At 35.5% G+C, this 19,954-nt stretch overlaps 1 protein-coding gene across 2 annotated transcripts in view; it reads left to right on the top strand.

The window, feature by feature from the left end:
* Window positions 1-346: 346 nt before the first annotated feature.
* The window catches only part of LOC134531884 (myosin-2 heavy chain-like), a 54,548-nt gene continuing 34,940 nt past the window's right edge, over window positions 347-19,954 (top strand). The window contains exons 1-8 of one of the 2 annotated variants that reach the window (XM_063367897.1): window positions 347-577; window positions 3,386-3,688; window positions 8,041-8,294; window positions 11,418-11,620; window positions 14,533-14,741; window positions 17,772-17,927; window positions 18,044-18,261; window positions 18,380-18,566. In XM_063367897.1, coding sequence (XP_063223967.1) covers window positions 3,395-3,688; window positions 8,041-8,294; window positions 11,418-11,620; window positions 14,533-14,741; window positions 17,772-17,927; window positions 18,044-18,261; window positions 18,380-18,566 — 1,521 coding nt within the window. In that variant the 5' untranslated portion in view covers window positions 347-577; window positions 3,386-3,394. The remainder of the gene's footprint in view (window positions 578-3,385; window positions 3,689-8,040; window positions 8,295-11,417; window positions 11,621-14,532; window positions 14,742-17,771; window positions 17,928-18,043; window positions 18,262-18,379; window positions 18,567-19,954) is intronic. The other variant, XM_063367898.1, reaches the window with a different exon arrangement.

Below are 19,954 nucleotides of genomic sequence, written 5' to 3' on the forward strand. Positions count from 1 at the left end.
TTTACCAACCTCCAATTTTTTTTATTAGTTGTAATTTTTATATAAATTAAAAAATGGTCAAATCATACTCGTATACTTAAAGTACTATGAAACCTACTGTGTTTTTCTCATGGCAAAATTACATATTTTGTTTTGAAGATTTTAAAATAGTCTAATTTGTGAAAATTTAAAATGTTACTATAATGAAAATCGGTAGTCTATAAAAAGATTTTTACAGACAATTGTGAAACAATAAGCTAATACAGTTTTATGAATATACATATATTTAAGGGAAACTTGCCAAATAATAGTAAAACATTCTAATCTAGCACAAACATATTCATTCAACAATGTGAAGACCTGCTGCTAGTGTGTTAACACAACAACAACAACAAAATTAGACAATACTCTTTTTATACGATGGCCAGACTCGGAAGTGATGCTTAGGTTTCATCAGTAGAAATAAGGGAAAGTGGTCTAAAAGTTGAAAGCAGAAACGGTTTCTATCCTTCTATTGGTGGACGCATCTGAATTTTGAACAGACGATTGGAAGATTTTGTGTTGGTCATATTGAAGTACTTCACGAATAATTAAAAAAGTAAGTGGAATTATGCTTAATTATTCTTAAATATACGTATAGAGTGCCATTTAAGTTTATCGCGTTTGGATGTTAATTTCAAAAGTATGAAACCTTTTCCGAGTTCGCAATATTGAAGCACTTTGAGTGTCGTAAGCATAAAGTTCGTCGGTGTAAAATGTGTTTGATGGACGATTTTCAACAATGTATTTGGTTTATACAAAGTTACTTTCTTAATCCCTTGCATTGTTGCCTCACATAGTTGCCATAAACCAAACAACACCAATTCTGAGTACTCTATAATAATAAATTACCCAATAGTGCAACCCAAGAATTGTTGGCTTCCATTGCAGAAATTTATTTTTTGTTCCTTAGTTTTATGAAAAGCCTTTATATGGAATAAATATCGTAAGGTGAATTAATCCTGTTTGTTTAAATGTAAACGGTAACAGAAATCAGAAATTTATCAGTTGCAATATTCTTGCAAAAAATAAAGCAAGCTATTTAAAAAGCACTTTGAAAGCAAATTGAAACATGTTTGTTTGAAATGAGCTACACAAAAATGAGTCTAAAACATATGATAGTAAAACTTACAAAAATAAATGGAAGCTGTCATCAGGCCATTGCTTAAAAATTTGCTCTGAAGTTATTAGGTTTAGTGCCATTCATATAGGCAAAGAGACTGTGTGAGACAAGCCAAGGGGGTGATGTTGCTTACGTACATAACTAAACTGCTTGGAAAACCAACACATACACACACACACACACACACACATATATATATTAAGTACCAATATCTTCATATAAGCTAAGAGGGATGTTATGCTCAGACTAAGAAACACGATGTGTGCAGTCACATCCTTCCTCTGTTGAGTATGAAATACAATTTGCAGAGGGAGGGAAAAAGAGACATTAGCACTGTGTGGGTGCCTAGAGCACTGTGGGACTGTGTTGTTTTTGGGAATTTTTTATTTATTGCAACCCCAGAAGGTTTTTAGCATGCATTTTGAGTCATCTCTCTACTCTGGAGTAGTGAATAGTTTTGTTAGAGGTTGCAGTTCCTCGTTAAAGCAGGTAGAGATATAATATTGAAATTACAATTGTGAGACAAAAAATTACTTACTACAAATGTTATTTTTACTGGATTTAATTGGGTTTCATTGAAAAAATAAATTGTTACCATGCATTGTTAATTAGATAACGTTGTCATCAGTTAATACCTACTGTGTTACCATAATGTGGGGATGTTGAATCCCGGGGGCACCAGAGGTGCCTCAATGAGTTTCAACTTTTTTTTTTAATGCTTGGTTTTACCTCGATAGGAAATAAATTACAGGTCTATTGTTAGGTGTAATAGAATTCATAGGAAACCATACGAGTAATGTAATATACATAGGTCATGTTTACAGTTATGGTCACAGTTAATGTTTACCAGTGTTTAGATTTTTTTTCATTGTGGGCTTTGAAAAGGTGTACATTGAAAAATTAGAGAGGGGGAGCAGATGACAAAATTATTTGCTCAGGGTCTTATGTTTCTCTTGATGGTTATTAAGAATGGTTTTGATGTCCATAATAATATGGGTTAAAATACATTAAAAATGAGTTCATCCTTGTGTCTTGAAAAACATTTTAAAAACTTTATTGTATATTATGTATTTATAGAGAGCTGTAGGTGGCTATTTGAATTGGGGCTTTTTAATCCTGTATACATAATATAACCAATAAGTAGGCACACATACTTTGTTTTGTCCTATTTTACATTTTTAAGTTTTCTTCAACATAATCTGTTCACTGTTAATAATGAGATCATTAAATTGTGTCAGAATATTAAGGTCATTGATCGTAGCAGACTGAAAGACAAATTATGCATTATTAGGAGGAGACCATAGGACATATTTGAAACTAATGTCTTGCATTGAATGAATGTTCATGTGTGCGAAAGCTCAAAGTAATGAGACTTGAGAATTTTTTAGTAGTCTGTGAAATACTTGTATGTTTTGTGCTGATCTGATGCTTATTCTTTTAAGTTATGGTTTCAGGCATTCTTGTTACATGAGCTAGGAGTGTAATTTATATATAATGTTACCAATATATATAAGTGTATATATTATAGTGTAATTTAGTGTATATCTAAACCATTGTTAATTATTTTACACTTATACTCTTACAAATAGTTAGTATTTAAATGTTTCTAGAGGCCCTTCTTCAGAAATACTTTCATATGATTGTGTAGCCTTGTTCCACTAGTCAAAATCAACATGGTTGCAGATGTGAAATAGCTAGAAACACAAACCTAAAACATTTACCTGGATTCTTATGCTAATTTGTTTGTGACAAAGGAAACCACATTTAATGGCTTCCAAATAATACTTTGTTAAAAATGTCAACACATAAAAATACTTTTCCCAGTCCACTGCCAACAAACTGGTTGTATACCAGGCAACATGTAAGTTAAATAATTGGTATTTGCTTGTTGGTTGGAGCTTTTGGCTGGCGTGCTAAGGTTGCAGGTTTGATTCCCAGGCGGGTTGAGGATTTTTCACCCGTGGAAAATTTTCTTCTCAGTTTCAACACTGCGTGTTGCATTGTCTCTTCACCTCTGTGTTCCGGAAGGCAATAGCGAACCATTGCAGAATCACCTTGTCAAAACTGCTCTGGTTTTACAGTGGTTATCTCCCTGCGATTGTTGTTTGGGGATCTAAGCCAGTCTCCATGCTGGTGACCCCCCTCATCAAAACATAAGAAACAGTGAATTTATTACTATAGTAATGTCTGGTATTCTCGTGGGATGAAAAAACTCTATATCTGCGGGGCGTGTCTCGGTTGCAGGTGGCCCAAATGCACAGCAGGCAACAGCGGTTCCTGCAGCCTCCGGCTACCCCGTCGCGGCAGGGGGCCCAGCAGCAGTCGTTCGCGCTGCAGCCGGGCCGGCAAGCACCCCCTGCGCCGGCCTCCCAGAAGCAGTCGGCGCCCTCGGCGCCCAAGCCCCAGGCCCTCCAGCAGCAGCAAGGGCAGGCGATGCTGGCGAAGCAGGGGCAGAAGCAGGCCGTGTCGCAGGCGCCCCCGTCCGGCGTGCAGCAGGCAGCGCAGAAGCCAGCGCAGGCCCAGTCCTCGACGGAGCAGGAGGCCGAGGTGAGAAAACCGATAACACTTCTGGAATGCTCAGGAACTGCAGAGCCGCACCCTTGTTAACCTGGGTGTCAGTGCCGGGGAATACTGAAAACCTGGAATGGTCAGGGAACTTGGAATTTGTGGAAAAATCAGAGAATGGTTGGCAAGTACCTATATACTAGGTCAGAGGATTTAAAAAAATAAGTTGGCTTAAAGACTCATCCTGTAATGCTTACTCACAAACTATGATATCTGTAAGGTTTGTTTTACTCGCTGTCTCTTTTTCTCGCTAGCAGTTGTAACAAATGTACCCAGGTAAAAAAAAACTTGGTAATTCTCATATAGACGAGAACGACTTAAGTAAAGTTTTTTTTAGAAAATACAAATGCAAATTAAGATTTGTCTGAAGGTGAAACTGCTTAGATAATAAGTACCTAATATCGTGCCACGAGGAATGAGAGCTTAGTTAAATTATTTTGTGTGTGTTTAATTGTAAGATCGTCAATAAGGATATACTCCACATAGCTTGTAGTAGTTAAAGAAATTCATATTAACAAAAATAATTTATTCATAATATATATAGGTATACAATCATTACTGGTATATGCAATATGATAGTTAAATTATTCATTGTTTTAAAAATCACAATACAGTGAATATTACCAATAACACATAAGTATTTGATCGCGCCAAAAAAATCAGCATATGAAAACCTCACAACTCTTTCCTGAGAGGAAGAGCAATGATGGAATGATCTGTTTGACCTGAGAGCATCTGCCATACTGCTTCTAGCAAGTATTATGCACAAGGGTGCCCTGAGAGTTACAAGGTCACAAAGAGACTGTGAGTTAAAGAAATCTATAATGTGTTTGAGTTCAGTCTTTGTTGTGTTGCAGTGCTGTTGTGCCATGTATTTATGAGTATAGTCGTATTTTATGGCATGTGATGCTGCCTAGAAGTGTGATTGTGCATAATTCCCAGGCTTTTTTTGTCTCAGTGTTGAATAATTTGTTATTATGTTATGACTATGAAAGTGTTAAGAAGTAGTAAAAAAAATTAAAATTGTTTTTGTTTTAAGAAATATTGCATATTTCATCAGCCAAACACTAAAAGTCCTGGAAAAATTAGTCCAGTTTTAAGTACTCGACTCAAGTCTAATTTTAAACATAGAAAAATTCAAGCAGTTCACTGTTTAGTCTAGCGAAATAATAAAACACTCATTAAACATCACTTATACAAACCTGGCATAATCATGTAATAGTGAAACTAGAACTATGCAGTTTGGTAGGAAACATGATTATATGAAGCAAAACTGATTAAAAAAGTCATCATAATTTAAGTACTTCAGCATGCAACGCTTATATTCTCCTTCCGTTTCATTATTATTAATGTAAATAATTAAGTATTGGATTCGCCAAGATGGTAATTATGATTTTCATTTTCGTAGGGATAATTTTGTTTACGTTAACCTATACTACTGTCGTACTAGGGACTTAAGGGAACGTAAGAAATGAAATGTCGGAGTGGGCGCCACCACGTGATATGGCCACGTGGACCCGGCGGAGACTCCTTTCAGGGCGTGACATGACCCGTATAGGGCTAGGCCCGGTTCCCTTAGCAAACGATACCGCGCCAGTGGGCTCTTAAGGCGTCCCACACGCCTCGTGGTCCAGGAGCAGGAACACGTGGTCACTCGACTAAATACTCACAGGTTGGACGCACTCCTTTTATTCCAGCAATGTTACAAACACGTCTCCAGTTGCGCTACATCACATTCCATATTAAAACTGTTAATAACGCCATTGGCGGGAAAGAATCGGTTTACAGGCTGACCAGGTCATTTATGTTTGTAATGGAAAAATGCAAAATTTTCTAGAAAAATATGTAGCTGTTTTTCCAGAAAATTTCCATACCCGCATCTCTAGTTGGAAGTGTAGTGGGCGTGCAGTTATCTGTCGGAGGCTGTGTTTGTGTCACTTGCCATCGGTGGGTGCCCGGGGAGCAGGGTGTCCACAGTTAGTACTTTCGTACTAGATCTAGTACTTTTATAACTTTTTTAGTGGTTTAGTACAGATCTAGTACATTTTTCTTTAAGGTAAGTGCACCGGTACTCGTCACTGCTCCAATGGTCGTCACTAGCAACTTGAAATGTAAATAATAGAGAAGTAGCTCAATATATCGCCAACTTAAATATTGACAAAAATTTGGTCGACGTTCTAGCTGAAATTACCACAATAGTTTTCGGAACAAACACTATTTTCAATCAAAAAAAGTCCGTGCATCAAAAGTTCGTAGAGCAGTGAAGATAAATAGGGGAATTCCTATACTAAAACACTAAGGACGTACGTGCACATTTTTACTTCTAATTCTGTAATTTTTCATGTTTATTCGTGATGTTTTGTGCTGAATGTGTTAGTTAAATGTTCTTGAAGAGGTGAAAGTGTTTATTTAAAAAAATTCGTTTTCTTTGTATGATTTAGTTAGGGTGACGAAAACTGGATCAATAAAAACCTTGTATTGCTAGTGTTCGTCATACCTGACGAGCACTGGTACATTTAATATTTTATTTAAAGTTGTGCTAAGTTACACTCTAGAGTTCTTAAATAATATTGGTTCTTTGTTGTTGATAGACAAAGTACATTATTATGATCAGATCCAGTAGTCGTCACCTATGACGACTTCCGATGCATGTGTATGACGACTTCTGGGTCGGAAATTACTTTACTTTATTGATTGCAGAAATTGTGTAGGCATTGTTGTTTACATTAATTTAGGGGTCATTCGATATATATTTTGACATTAATAAGTAAATTAAACATTGTAATGTGTCCCGTTCTTTAATTACAGAGCAAAATGCCAAAACGGAAAATACTGTTGTATGAAGAGTCAGCCATGGAAGCTGCTCTTAAAGATGTAGCGAATGGTATGAGTATAAAACGAGCAGAGGAAAAAAATAGTGTGCCAAGAAACACATTGTCCGATAAACACAAAGGCAAATCGCCCTTGGGTAGGAAGATGGGCCCTGATTCATTTTTAAAGTTTACTTCTGATACCGCATAACATGCTATGTTATGTTGCAGCAACGAATCGAGTCGTATTGCGTACGCTTACAGTATGACGTCGCGTAAATAATAATAAATATAATATAAACAATTAACAATATTTGATAGTTAAACAGTTTTTGTTAACCAAGAAACAAATAAATCTCATTAGGGCGGCTTTATTATATCTCTTTTAAGATAAGAACAAAACAAAACGTGAAAATACGCGATAGTAAAAAACAAAAAAATTCATATTTCTAATTTGTAAAAAAATACTTTGTTACGTTGTTTCTGTTCCAATCTCAAACTTTGTCTACACACATAATACCTTTAATAAACAGTAAAAAAACTTAGACGAGGAATTTCCAAATTATACTTTACTTAATAAATAAACATCGTTCTTTGTAACGTAAATTCATCGAATATGCGCACGCATGCGTAAAATATACGAGAAATGCGAGTAACAAAATGCAGCCGTGTGTAACGTTTCGTTACTCGTTACTAGACGGCGCACCCGTTACTCAGTAACGAATACATACGGTTTGCTACAGCTCTATATATTTTCATGCTAGTTGTGCTGTCCCTCTTTGTTCCGTGAGTGCTGTAAGTAAATTCAAAATTTAATGAGGATTATTCATTATATTACTAAAAGATCTTTATGAATTGCCATTTTGATGTTTAAAATATAGTACCGGTACCAAATAAAATTTGAAGCCCAAATAGTACAATACTATCATTCTGGATCCATGAATTAAAACTAATGCAGCCGAAATCGCACATGACGACTACTGGCACAAACACGTGACGAACACTGGCAAACACGAAAATTTGCATGACGACTACTGGCTCGAAAACACACTTTTTTCAAAATTATAAATCTACAAAAATAATTTGTTTTTATTGAAGAGTGTTGGATAGCATTGTAGAGTAAAGTATGAGGTTAAAAACAAACATGTAGGGGCAGTAATACACCTACGAGGTTATGTAAACAATTTTTTTCTTCTAAAACTCTTCTTAGCATGACGACTACTGGTACATTTACCTTAATATATAATAATATTATTGTGACTCCAATGTGTTTCATTATTAAGCGTAATTAATTTTAATATAAACTATGGAACGTATGTGTGTGTGGGTGTGATATTTTAAGTTCGAGCATTGCAATGTCATAATAACTTCCTAAATTGTTAAAAACCGTAACAAATTACAATTTAGTACTTTTTTTTCTAATCTAGTACTTTTTTTCTCGCCTAAGTTGGTACGGAAATATTTTTTTCCTTGTGGACACCCTGCCGGGGAAGTGTGGCGAGTCGCGACGGGGCCGTCCTCCAGGTGTGCGCGGCGGGGCAGGACAGCGCTCTCGACGCAGAGACGCTGAAGCTGAAGCTGCAGCGCGGGTCGGAGCAGCTGCTGCAGTGGAGCGTGCAGCAGGAGTACGCGCTCACCGACCTCAGGAAGCAACTGGACGAGTCGCTGGAGGTGCGAGACCGCCTCAAGAAGAACATGCTGGACCTGCAGATGCAGCTCGAGCAGAACTCGCAGAAGTACCAGGTCGAGAAGCAGGGCCAGGAGATGCTCATGGAGAAGTGAGATGACTTCATTTTTACGCTAGGGTTGTTCATATGTTAGAATATCCAAGTTCCATTTCCAGAATGAAACTAAAGTGAAGGCTTGTAAATCCGGCGTTCCATCATTTGGCAGATTCTGTGATCTGCTACTAATTGAGCTCAGTGGCGTAGCCAGGATTTGTGTATGGGGGGTGTTTAGATGCATGGTCCCCCCATGTTAAAGCGGGTGGTCCGGGGGTTAATTTGGATTTTAAGGTGTAAAATTGTGCTATTTTAGCAGTTTTCGGTACTTAAATTTAAATATTGTAATGGTAAAAATTTTATTTATTTTAATATTAAATTTGTTTGAGTGATGAATAAGAAATTAATTAAAGATTTGGTGCTAAGGGGGGGGGGGGAGAGGTTTGAACCCCTAAACCCCCCCCCTCCTGGTTACGCCCCTGATTGAGCTTCTCACAGTAAGTGGATTCTGGCTGTTGACCCTGGCCTCAAGGTTGCATTTCTGCGCTGCCTGCGTATTTAGTTTGTTCTTTGTTTCATCTTCAACACAGTGTTTCCTGTTTCCTGGCTGGTTACATTTTACATTTCAGTGGTACATTTCCGTAATTTTTTTCGAAAAAGAGGTCCAAATCATGGACCCGACGTGATATCAGAGGCATTATTAAACAGTAATGCTCATAGTATTTTTCGTTTTTAAAGAGCATTTTATTATATTTTTAAATACCATTATATTGTATCTATAAAAAAAATTTCTTTTGTATTATCATTAAGACTATAGATACTTATGAATTTATCTTGATGTTTGGACATAACCTCTCTTTCACCATACCCAAGTGGCAAAATATCGACACAAGTAATTTTTAATTTTAAAGCTTTTTTTTCCTGAAAGAAAACACGTGGACATGGTCAAAAACTTTTTAGGACAGTTGAGATACACTATGTTACTCATTTATAGGCATGTTTTCTTTAGGAAGGGAGAAACAGGCATAATTGTTGAGTGGTCATATATTCACCTCAACTGTGGGAAACTTGACATGTGGACCCACTCTCATCTCAACATTACTTACAGTGTACATATAATGTTCCAGACGTTGACACGACATGAAATACTTTTCTCTCAACTAATATTATAAATGTCAAAGTGTTTTTGCTGGTTTGTTGGTTTGTCCTTTTTTCATGCAGCAACATATCGACATGATTGTTGGCATAGAGATAGTTAATGGGCAAGAGAGTGACTTAGGCTACTTTATTTATAAAAATACACGGTTTCTGTGGAGTAGATTTGGAGCGTAATTGCAGGCGTTAGTGCACCTGCAAACAGGAGAATTCGAGGACCATACAGAGCAGTCCGATAATGCATATAGTTTATGCCCTAGCTCTGTCAGGGGTAAGCATTCTATCCCATTTTGATATAATTTATTTTTAATCTTAAATATAAGAATGAAAGTGTGTTTGTGTTCTATTTTGTTTGTTTTCTATGCATTTGTGTATTGTTCATTTGATTGAGTTGAAACTTTGCACACTTTACCTTCGAAACACGAGGAAGGTCACTACATATCTAAATGAGATTTTAAAAAACCATTTGATAATCCCATTCCCACCCCTTAAAACAGAACTTCAACACTACTTGATGAAATTTTGTTCACTTTGCATTCAAAATAAGGATAAAATTAGTCAGTAATTGATTTCAAATGTGAGGTGGGTCACTTTCTACATTAACTGAAAAAAAAAAAAAAAAAACACACCATCCCCTTTCCTCACCCTCTAAATTAATATTTGGAATTTTTTTTATGAAATTTAGGACACTTTGTATTTAAATTAAGAGGGAAATTAACTGATTTAGAAAAAAGGGGAATGTAGGAAAACCACCTTCATCCCCCTTTCCCACACTTAAAGGCAGAAATTTGGTACTACTGTACTTGATGAAAATTTGTGCACATGACATTCAAAATAAAAAGAAAATTACTGTTGAACTTGTGATGTAGGAAAATGTGTAAGGTCACTGCCAACATGAGATTTTGGAAAAACACCCTATCCCCTTTTCCAGTCCTCAAAGCATAATGTTGGTACATATAAATAAAATCAAGAACAATTATTGTTAAAAAAAAGTAAATTTACTGCTTTATCTGATTTAAAAACAGCCATCCTGTCCCCCTTTTCCATCCTACAAAACAGGATGTTGGTATTTCTTTATAAAATTTTGCACTCTTAGCATTAAAATTGAGAGAAGAAAGTTCAACCTATATAGGGAGAATTCCATTTCAAGTTCATTTATATGAAAGTGGGGTAATTTTTGAGTGGACCTTACACGAGATGCTATTTAGGTGGAGCAATTATATACCATAAAAGACTAAAATATTTCTTTTAAAAAATAAAAAGATTTCTTAAAAAGTTTTCAGGGTTTCTATTTGTTTCTTATACAAATATATAGTTTTGCTCTGATCTGAATGAAATTTTGCACACTTGACTTCAAAACATTAGGAAAGTCACTACCGAGGTGTGATTTGGAGAAAACCACACTTAAAGCAGTATTAAATTTTTCTTGATAAAATTTTTCCATTTCATCAATGATGATTTCATCTTTTCCATGGCTGTGGACTTTTGCAATGACAGTGGCACACCCACGAGGAGGGGCATGTACAATGAGCAATGTGATTGGTCCTGATGATAGGCAAGGGTGCCCAAATGATAGTATGTAAGGGAGGAGGGCACCTATAACTGGGGGTATGGAATATTTTAAATAGTTTGGAAGATGTATGGCGACTCGTAAGTAGCCAAAAAAAATTCCAATTCCGACCATGCTTTGTAAAAATATTTTATTGTTTAACCACTTCTACATAAAACTGACTTTTAAATTATTTTCTTGAAAGAAAAACATCTGACTTCACTTTATTTTTTTCCTTTCCCTGAAAGCTGGGAGGGGGGGGGGGGGGTTTGTCTGCAGCCCTTGCACTTGGATATGGGCGCCCTTGATAGGTAATGTTAAATTTCTCAACTTGTATACTGCAGAATATTCGTGAAACTATTAACAGTATGCATCGTTGGTGTTAAAGATATCTCATTTTTAAAATTTTTTTATTGTATTACATTTCATCAGTAATCTGTGTACATCTGCTGTAAGGCATGATTGTATGTTTTCAGGGTCCAGAACACTCGTGCCATCTACTCTGTGCTCCACGAACACTTCCAGAAGGTCAACGAGTCTCTCGAGAACTGTTACAAAGTGAAAGATCAGATAGTTCAAAACCAGCATTCACTGAAGGAGTACCTAGATTCTCTCAGAGAACCTGTCGAAAGGGCCGAAGCATTGTGCTACAAGAGAATAAAGGCTATGGAAGAACTAGGTACAGTCCCTTATCTTTACTGATATGCATAAGTGTATTGTCTAGGTTTGAACCATAATTTATGCACGTTTTTGAAGAAAGGGGCTTTGATAAGAGCATATTTGTCTTGCATATCAAGCAAGCATCATTTCGAAATCTATATTAGTTAATTAGTTATAAGCAAAATGAAAATAGCATTGAATCTTATGAGGTTAATGCGGGTTGCGTAGTGCCACTGAAACACTGGAGTGGCCTCTTAACATTATGTTTTCAGTTTACAGTGGTCAATTCATAGGATTTACTATTGAAATCTTAGCATATTGTTACAAATGTAAGCAGGTCTGCAGGTCTGCAGCGCGCAGCTGCAGAGCTAGCTGGCTGACATCACGTGGCCACCGCAACGTGAGACGTGCCGCGTGCGTCTGGTAGATTACAAGGGTTGCAGTTTTTCCCCCTCCTTCCCTTCGCTCCCCGCACGGCGCTGTTAGCTTGACATCCGACACCTGACAGCTGGGGAGTTCCGTGCGCCAATTGGCAGCTGCCGACGCGTGTCTAGAGATTTCTCGCGTTGGGTCGGCACGGAATGATGCGACAGGCCCCAGCCCAGCATATCAGAATTGGTTATTGTAGGACTGAGAACCCAAATAATAACATTAAATTATTTGATACAGCCTTTGTATCAGCATATCACACACTAAATAATAATCTGGGAAAAATTAACCTGGGTACTAACTGCCACTGCTTTTTAATAAAAAGCTAAACAGGTAAAAACAAAAAGACGGTTGGTACGTATGAAATATCAGGCTTAATTTACGTAGCTACAATTTAAATGTTTACACATTAAAATGATTGACTATAAATAAGCATCTTTTCAAAAAGCTGGAAACAGACTTATGTACCAATTCTAAAACACTGTGCTTAGAATTTTACTTTTTTTTTACATTTATATTTGTAACTGTATAAGTATACAGCACCAAGAAACATAAACCGTCTTAATATTTGGTAATAAGAATCTTGCTGTCTTTCTCATGTTTTATGTATTTACATTAAATGAACTAAACCAATTTAAGTGTTAGATGTACTGATCTCTTTTATACATATACCTATTATTGCAGCTTATTTTTAAATAATGAAAGATAATGAAAATAGTTGTAATGAAAGAATTTCCGTTTGTTAATAGTGCTCTGTTTCCCCCAAGTGGCATCTGATTGGAGGATAAGAGGAAAAGATAGCTCTGTCTAGTTGGGAAGGACAATTTATTGTCTGTTTACAGGATTAATGTATTTCTGCAATTAATATCCTATTCTTATTTCCAGGTCTCAGACACATAAAAATTATTTTATAAGTCATAAAACAATGGGACAAAGAGAGACTAAAGCCAGTATGTAATGCAATTTTAGTATCCAACATTTATGGTGGTTTTATTTTACAAAAGTTTATATATACATATATATAAAGTCACCTTACGTCACAATGAGAAAAATAAAGTTGACACCTTTTTACTCAAGTACTCAGGTGACTTTTTTTTATCATACAGACATGAGAAGCTAGAATCAGATGAAGATCACATGTTCCGTTGTTGTTGTTGTTGTTGTTGTTATTGTTGTTATTTGCTGTTGTTATTGTTATTTGGTCAATCACAAAAATTTAGCATGTCGAGATTGCTGAGTTTTTTTGTACATTCAAGGCCTTAAATTTTTCCCACAAAATCTACGAACATTTCCTTCTCTTCAAAAAATTTGAATGAAAATAACTGGGGTGTGGGCTGCCTGACATGTTTCAATCTCTCAACTGATGAACTAATGTAGTAGGGAAATAAATTATTTTATGTAAAGATTTAGCCAACAGTAAATCTAAAGAAACATTTTTTCTCTTACACTCTGAATTAAGGAGGCCTTGTGTGCTGTTACAGAAATGTGCGCAGTTTTACAGACATATTCTGTGTGTTGTCTGTCTATACTTATGTTCTTATTTATTTTTAACTACTTGACTGGTTATATTCTCGGTAAAAATGTAATTAACTGGTGCAGCATGTGTTATTTAAGGGCCTGGATGACAGAATTGTTTCTAACTTTTACTGTATTGTTTTCTAAAAATAAACGTCAAGATCTTTAAAGTATCTTGGTATTTTCCAGCAGTGGAAGAAAATGAGTTTTTGATTCAAATTTGGTTTTTCGAAGCTTCTCATATCTCTAATATGCATTGCTTTCGTGCATCTAGTATGTTATGTAAATGCAGTGCACTCAGTTATTGTTGCTAAAGAGTAGTAAAAATATTCCATTGCATTAAATTCTTAATATAAAAAAATTGTTCTTGATATAAAAGGTGACATAGACAGTAAATTCTAAATAATTTTATGTGTACTAGGGATGAAATAAAAATATATTAACTGTGCCCTATGATATTAAAGCAAAACCCATCAAATATTGGTTTTTGAAATAAATTTAGTGTATCTATATTTTTATTTTATTTAAAAAAATTGCATTTTATAAGTACAATACATTAAGGAATGGTAATAAATATAAAATCCAAGTAGAACTAGTGGACTTAAGAGTTGTAGGTAAGTGTTAAATGTTTAAATTATTAAAATTCCTCCAATATTTTTCTTTGAATCCTTGTCCTTAAATCTCAAAACTTTTAAATAATCAAGATTTAATTGTATTCAAGAATTCTGCCAGCCCATCCCCGATGTAAACTAAATTATGTTAATATTATTGTTGAATTTTTACAGTAAATAACTATAAAACTTCTTTAGATTTTAGATTTACATACCAAACTGAAATGCACATGTATTGAACCACAAAAGTTTGATTTGAGTTAACAAAATTAAAAGTTAGTAGCCGGAGTTTGGTTTTGAGCGGGAAGAATTCAGGTTAGTTCACCCTCACTGAAACTACTTCAGACCCACTCATGTGTTTGTGTTGGTGTGGCAGTGGAAGTGCAAGAGGAAGTTCACAAAGCAGAACTTGAAAAGGCAAAAGCAGCTGCGAGTGACTTGGAGCGGAAGCTGCAGGAGGCAAAGCATCTGATGGATTTGAAAAGTGACAAGTGCTTGGAGCTAGAAAGTAAGCTCGATTTGGCCTCGAAAACTGTTGACGTTATCACAAGTGAGAAAGACAAAACTATTTCACAACTGCAGCAGGTAAGTGGTAATGTGTTGCTTAAAAATTTTTTTAGTAATCAAAATCTTTGTGAATTTTTAAGGACCCATCTAATTATTTAATTATATTTACATAATTATAAATGGTTATTATGGGTTTGTGTATGTATGTATGTATGTATGTATGTATGTATGTATGTATGCATGTATGTATGTATATGTGTGTGTGTGTGTATGTATATATATATATAATATTTATTTTATGTAATTTTGTGTTCATGCCTTTTACATTATATTCTAAATTGTTATTTTACTGCAATGTTTGCAGTTTTTTATGGTTATGTTTTACTACTACCTATATTACCGGTACAATGAAGTAGATACGTATTGATAATCTCAATGCGAACTCATGTTGTTAAGGAAAGTATATTTGTAAGATGTAAATATGTGCATGGAGAACTTGTCTACAAAATTACCTCATACAGGACTAACGAAATCCAGACTTTTTTCAGTTAGTACTGCACACAAACTTTAGATAGTAAGTACATTGATATTCACACAGTACAGAATCTTTGAGGGGCTTCAGAAAAAAGTGGATGTCAAACATTTTCATTTTTAACCCATTTGCATCCACTCACTTTAATGTTAGACATACCATGGAATCAATAAACTTGTTTATATATTACTTTTATTAAAGTTATTTTCTATTTTCATTATATTTTTATTCTTTAAATAAAATTTTAAAAATAGTTTAAGTTTCACGATAATATACCTTTGTTATAACAATACTAGCTACTCTGAGGGGTTATTTAAATTCTAAAGGGATTTTTTCAAGTTTTTCGGGCAGATAAGCCATTTTGCGTACCAGTACGCCTATGGTGTTATCGGCCAGAAAAACAGCTGCGTACTAGTACGCTTGTAGATGCAAATGGGCTAAGTTGCCTACCTATTTCATCTGTGAGATGTTCAAATTATTATTTCCTATGGTTGACTAAAATCTACAAAATTTGACATAAACCATGTTCAGAAGCCCCTCTTATTATTTGATGTTCTCTTGATTAAAAATATTTATGCTTATCCTTGGCTTCTAGCTAAAATAATGAAACAAAAATAATGTCTAATTTAATCTTAAGGTCACAACAAATTATTTTATATCCCGCTACCAGATGTAGGTTGTAGTTATGACTTACAAGGCTAATGAGTGCTGCAGAATAACTGTCTGGCTCTGTATATTTTGCAGGAAAATATTTTAAAGTCAGTTCGGCACTTTGTTGAAATTTTTTTTTGTTAGTTATGTGTGTATTATAATGTATGTATTATTTTGCTAGATGGACCAATAAGGCCCATGCAGGTAAAATAAATGTTTGGTGGGACAGGAAAAACTGAGGGAAATTGGTTGAAGTAAGAGATTGGGAACTCTTCACATTCTGTTATTATTATATCACTACAAATGTGACTGAATCAATAAATGTGAATTTTCTGGGAACCACTTAACTATGCTCTGATTATCTTCAGGGAGTGAGGAGTGAGGTATGTGGCTTACCTACTACAAGAGCCCACGGGTATTGTTAATTAACATGTAATAGCGTAACCAATGCTTAGTACAAACCTGATATTTTATGGAGATGCAGTAAGGCGGTTTTGAGTCTCGTCTTAGATACGGGTGATGTCACCCCCAGAGAGAGGGAGAGTATGTGTGTCTCCACCAGGTCTGGGTTGCCCGTATCATACTGCGGCCACCATGCCGGCACGTGAGTGGAAGTTTTATGTTAAGCGGCCACATAAGTCGTGGGGAAAAAAAAGAAGAATTCATAAAAAACTTAACTAAAATGGTGGATGAGACAGATCATTTGAAGAGAAAGGGCAGTTGTGACAAACGTGTCTGGACTCGAGATCTTCCAAGGAAAGGCAGACTTTCCGTAGACAGCCAAAAAGGCTGCAAGGGAACTCATCAGGCTGTTAGTGCAGTAAAATTGGTTACTAGAGATTGGTGATTTGACTTGTGTGGGTGTGTTAAAGCCTTGTCCTACTACAAAATTTTCATCTCCAGCTATATTCCACAACAGAATTGAAGGAGGAATATTGAAAGGGATACAGCTGATTTTCTCTGTCAATTAAGTTGGATATAAATATCAAATATGTTTTAAATTTTGTCACATTGTCAGAAGTTTGTAACTGGATTCAGGGGCGCAACAACAAAATTTCCAAAAGGGGGGCAATATACCTTTTTATAAAGAATCATCGATCCCCCCTATTGAAGAGGGGGGGTCCGGGGGTCCTCCCCCGGGATAAATTGTATTTCAAGGTGGAAAATGGTGCTATTTAAGCAGTTTTATTATCTAAAAATTGATTACACAGCACTTTCTTTGCCCCGTTTGCCCCCACTTCAAGTTTTCAGAGGGGGGGCAAAATACCCTTGCCCCCCCTGTTGTTGCGCCCCTGACTGGATTGAACTAGATCAAATGTTTCAATTTTAATCTTATTTTTAAGTGGTGTTAATGCATTTCATTGCTGGATGGTAACTTTTAACATTTTGAACATATGTAAATATAAATCTCTTTAATACTCATTACATAATAAAATGGGATTTCTGTAACTTACTTGTTGCATACCTCTGATGTGTATTTTCTACACTCATGCTCCTTTCCACCAGATAACTCTACATTAAGGTAGGTTTAGGAGGGAAAATGTCGTAACTGTCTGAAAACGGGACTGGGGAAGCACCGAGGGTTGGCTTCGATGCATGTGCTCTTCAAGGAGATCACACCGTTATTCGGAGATTATTCGCTGAGGCTTCTCCTGTGTGCATTTCACTCGCAGCTGCTATATGCTCTGATGCAAAGCACCTCATGACATGAGAGGATGGCATGCTATAACTGCCGTAAGAAGCAGAGGATCATCACCACTTTTGAATTCCTAGGGCCAGCCTTTTATAATCCAATCTGTGTTGAAAGTTTCTCAAGCAGAAAACAACATATGGATGTTAGAAGTAATCAATCCTCATTACCGTTGTGTTTGTTTTGATATCTATTCACAATTGTTATCCACCTGGGGCATTTTTGTTTGTTTCAGGAACTAAAGAGTGTTTTAAATGCTGTCAAAGAAAAAGAGGCACTGATAAAAAATAAAGATATGAAAATTGAAAGTGTGGTGTCTCAGATCAAACATTTGGAACAAGAAATGAACAATGTGAAACTCTCGTACAAGAAAGCTTGTTTCGAGAATTCGGTGAGTAATGTGCAGCTTGACAAACTATTTTATTATTTTGGTGTTAGACAAATTAAGTAAGTGACTTATGTTATATTGTTGTTATGAGGGCTCTATTTATTCAGTTTGTATGTTAGGTCTTGCAGGACAATTTGGAACATTTAAAAAGTGAAGTAGAGGAACTTGAAGGCCACAGGAATTTGTTGGCAAAACAACTTGAAGACTCAAAAAATGACTATCACAAACTTGAAGTGGAAAATCAGGCAGTGAATGCAAAGCTTGAAGAAAATACAGGTGCTCAAAAATTACTGGAACAGGACTTGGCAACCATGAAACTTCAGTTACTGCAGAAAAGGTTACTTGTTATGTTTTGTTTGAATTTAAAGCTAGCTAAATATAAAATTACTGAATTTGTTTGTTTTCTGAATTGTTTGTCAAAACAAACTTATAAAACTGTTTGCATTTTATTTCAGCACTGATATGGAGTCTCTTCAGAGTAAGTACCTAGCTGAAACTGAAGAGTTAAAAGCGTCTGTTACGTTTCACAAAGTAAACTATGAAAAAGTTGCAAATGAGCTGGAAGATACGTTGGCAACGGAAACGGAAATACAGGATATGCTAAGTGACAAGGATAAAGAAATTGCTGATCTCACTGCACAGGTACCAGAGTTAACTTCAAAAAATTTGAAGTATGTTTGCTTGGACTATAAAATGTTTTTCTATAATTATTATTTTACAGTAAAAAATATATATATAAGTCTTTGAGAGAATCTTTTCTAATTTTATCTGGCGTGTCTTGATAACAAGGCTGTATTTTAATGGCTGTAAATTATAAAGAGGGGTGTGGGGGGGGGGGCACTTTCTCTCTCTGTCTATCTATCACTATATATATATATATATATATATATATATATATATATATATATATATATATATATATATATATATATATATATATATATATATATATATATATATATATATATATATATATATATATATATATATATATATATATATATATATTAGAATTCTCATGAAAAGTTTAGAATGCATACCTGGTATTTTATCATTTTGCACTTTAAGGCTAAGGCCACATGTGCATGTTTTCACGCTGCAGCTGTAGTGTGTTTTTACGCAGCATGAGATTCTGAGTGACTGATGGCCACATGTGTGTTTTTTCACGCTGTAGCCTAGCGCGTGATTTCTTGCAGAATGAATCCGCTACCCGACCACATGAGCATTGTAACGTGAACTGACACCATCTCCGTTGTGCATGCTTGATTATGAATTTATTAAGGAAGAACCAACATTTGATTGGTTTTCTTCGTTTAACTCAGCCCATTTTTCTCCTAAAACAGCTGCTGTTAATAACAACCAAGATTCGCACTTCTTTTCTCGGTCTTTAAAGTCTTTACTTTTGGTGTCCTACAGACACTGGTATTTTTGTACTTCCTAAATGATGAGTTCACTGTCTAAATCCATTACGCGACACTACACATGAAACACCACAGTATCAGAACAGAACACAGCGTGAATTCCTGCATGTTTGGCCAGGTATTGACTTAAACTCTGCGTGAAAACACGCCAACGAATTGACTGCAGTGCATTCTAGAGCGGGCGACCTTGAAGACTTGCCTACCTGTCCTCTCCCCGGCGGGAATTTCAGCTGCGTCTGGCCGGTCTCATTCTCCTTGCTGCGATTCATATTTCTGGCGTGATTTCACACAGAATCTGCGTGAAAACATGCACGTGTGGTCTTAGCCTTACTAGGTACTATTTCCTACTATCTTTCTACATTATCTTATTTTTAATAATATAAGATTTCTCTTCTGAAATTTTTCTAACTCCTACAGTTTGGTTTTAATGGTTAGTTACATGGTTTTGCATTACTTTTATTACTTGCTTTGCTATATTAAATATTAATTGATAAATTGATTTTTTTCTAGTATGTACAGTTACACTGTACATAATGCTTGATAGCTGATAGTGATAGGTCATTGAGCATGCTGTACAGAGTAATAAATTTTTTCAAGATGTGAAAGCAA

This window comes from Bacillus rossius, chromosome 5, assembly GCF_032445375.1.
Source record: "Bacillus rossius redtenbacheri isolate Brsri chromosome 5, Brsri_v3, whole genome shotgun sequence".
NCBI classification, from domain to species: Eukaryota; Metazoa; Arthropoda; class Insecta; order Phasmatodea; family Bacillidae; genus Bacillus; species Bacillus rossius.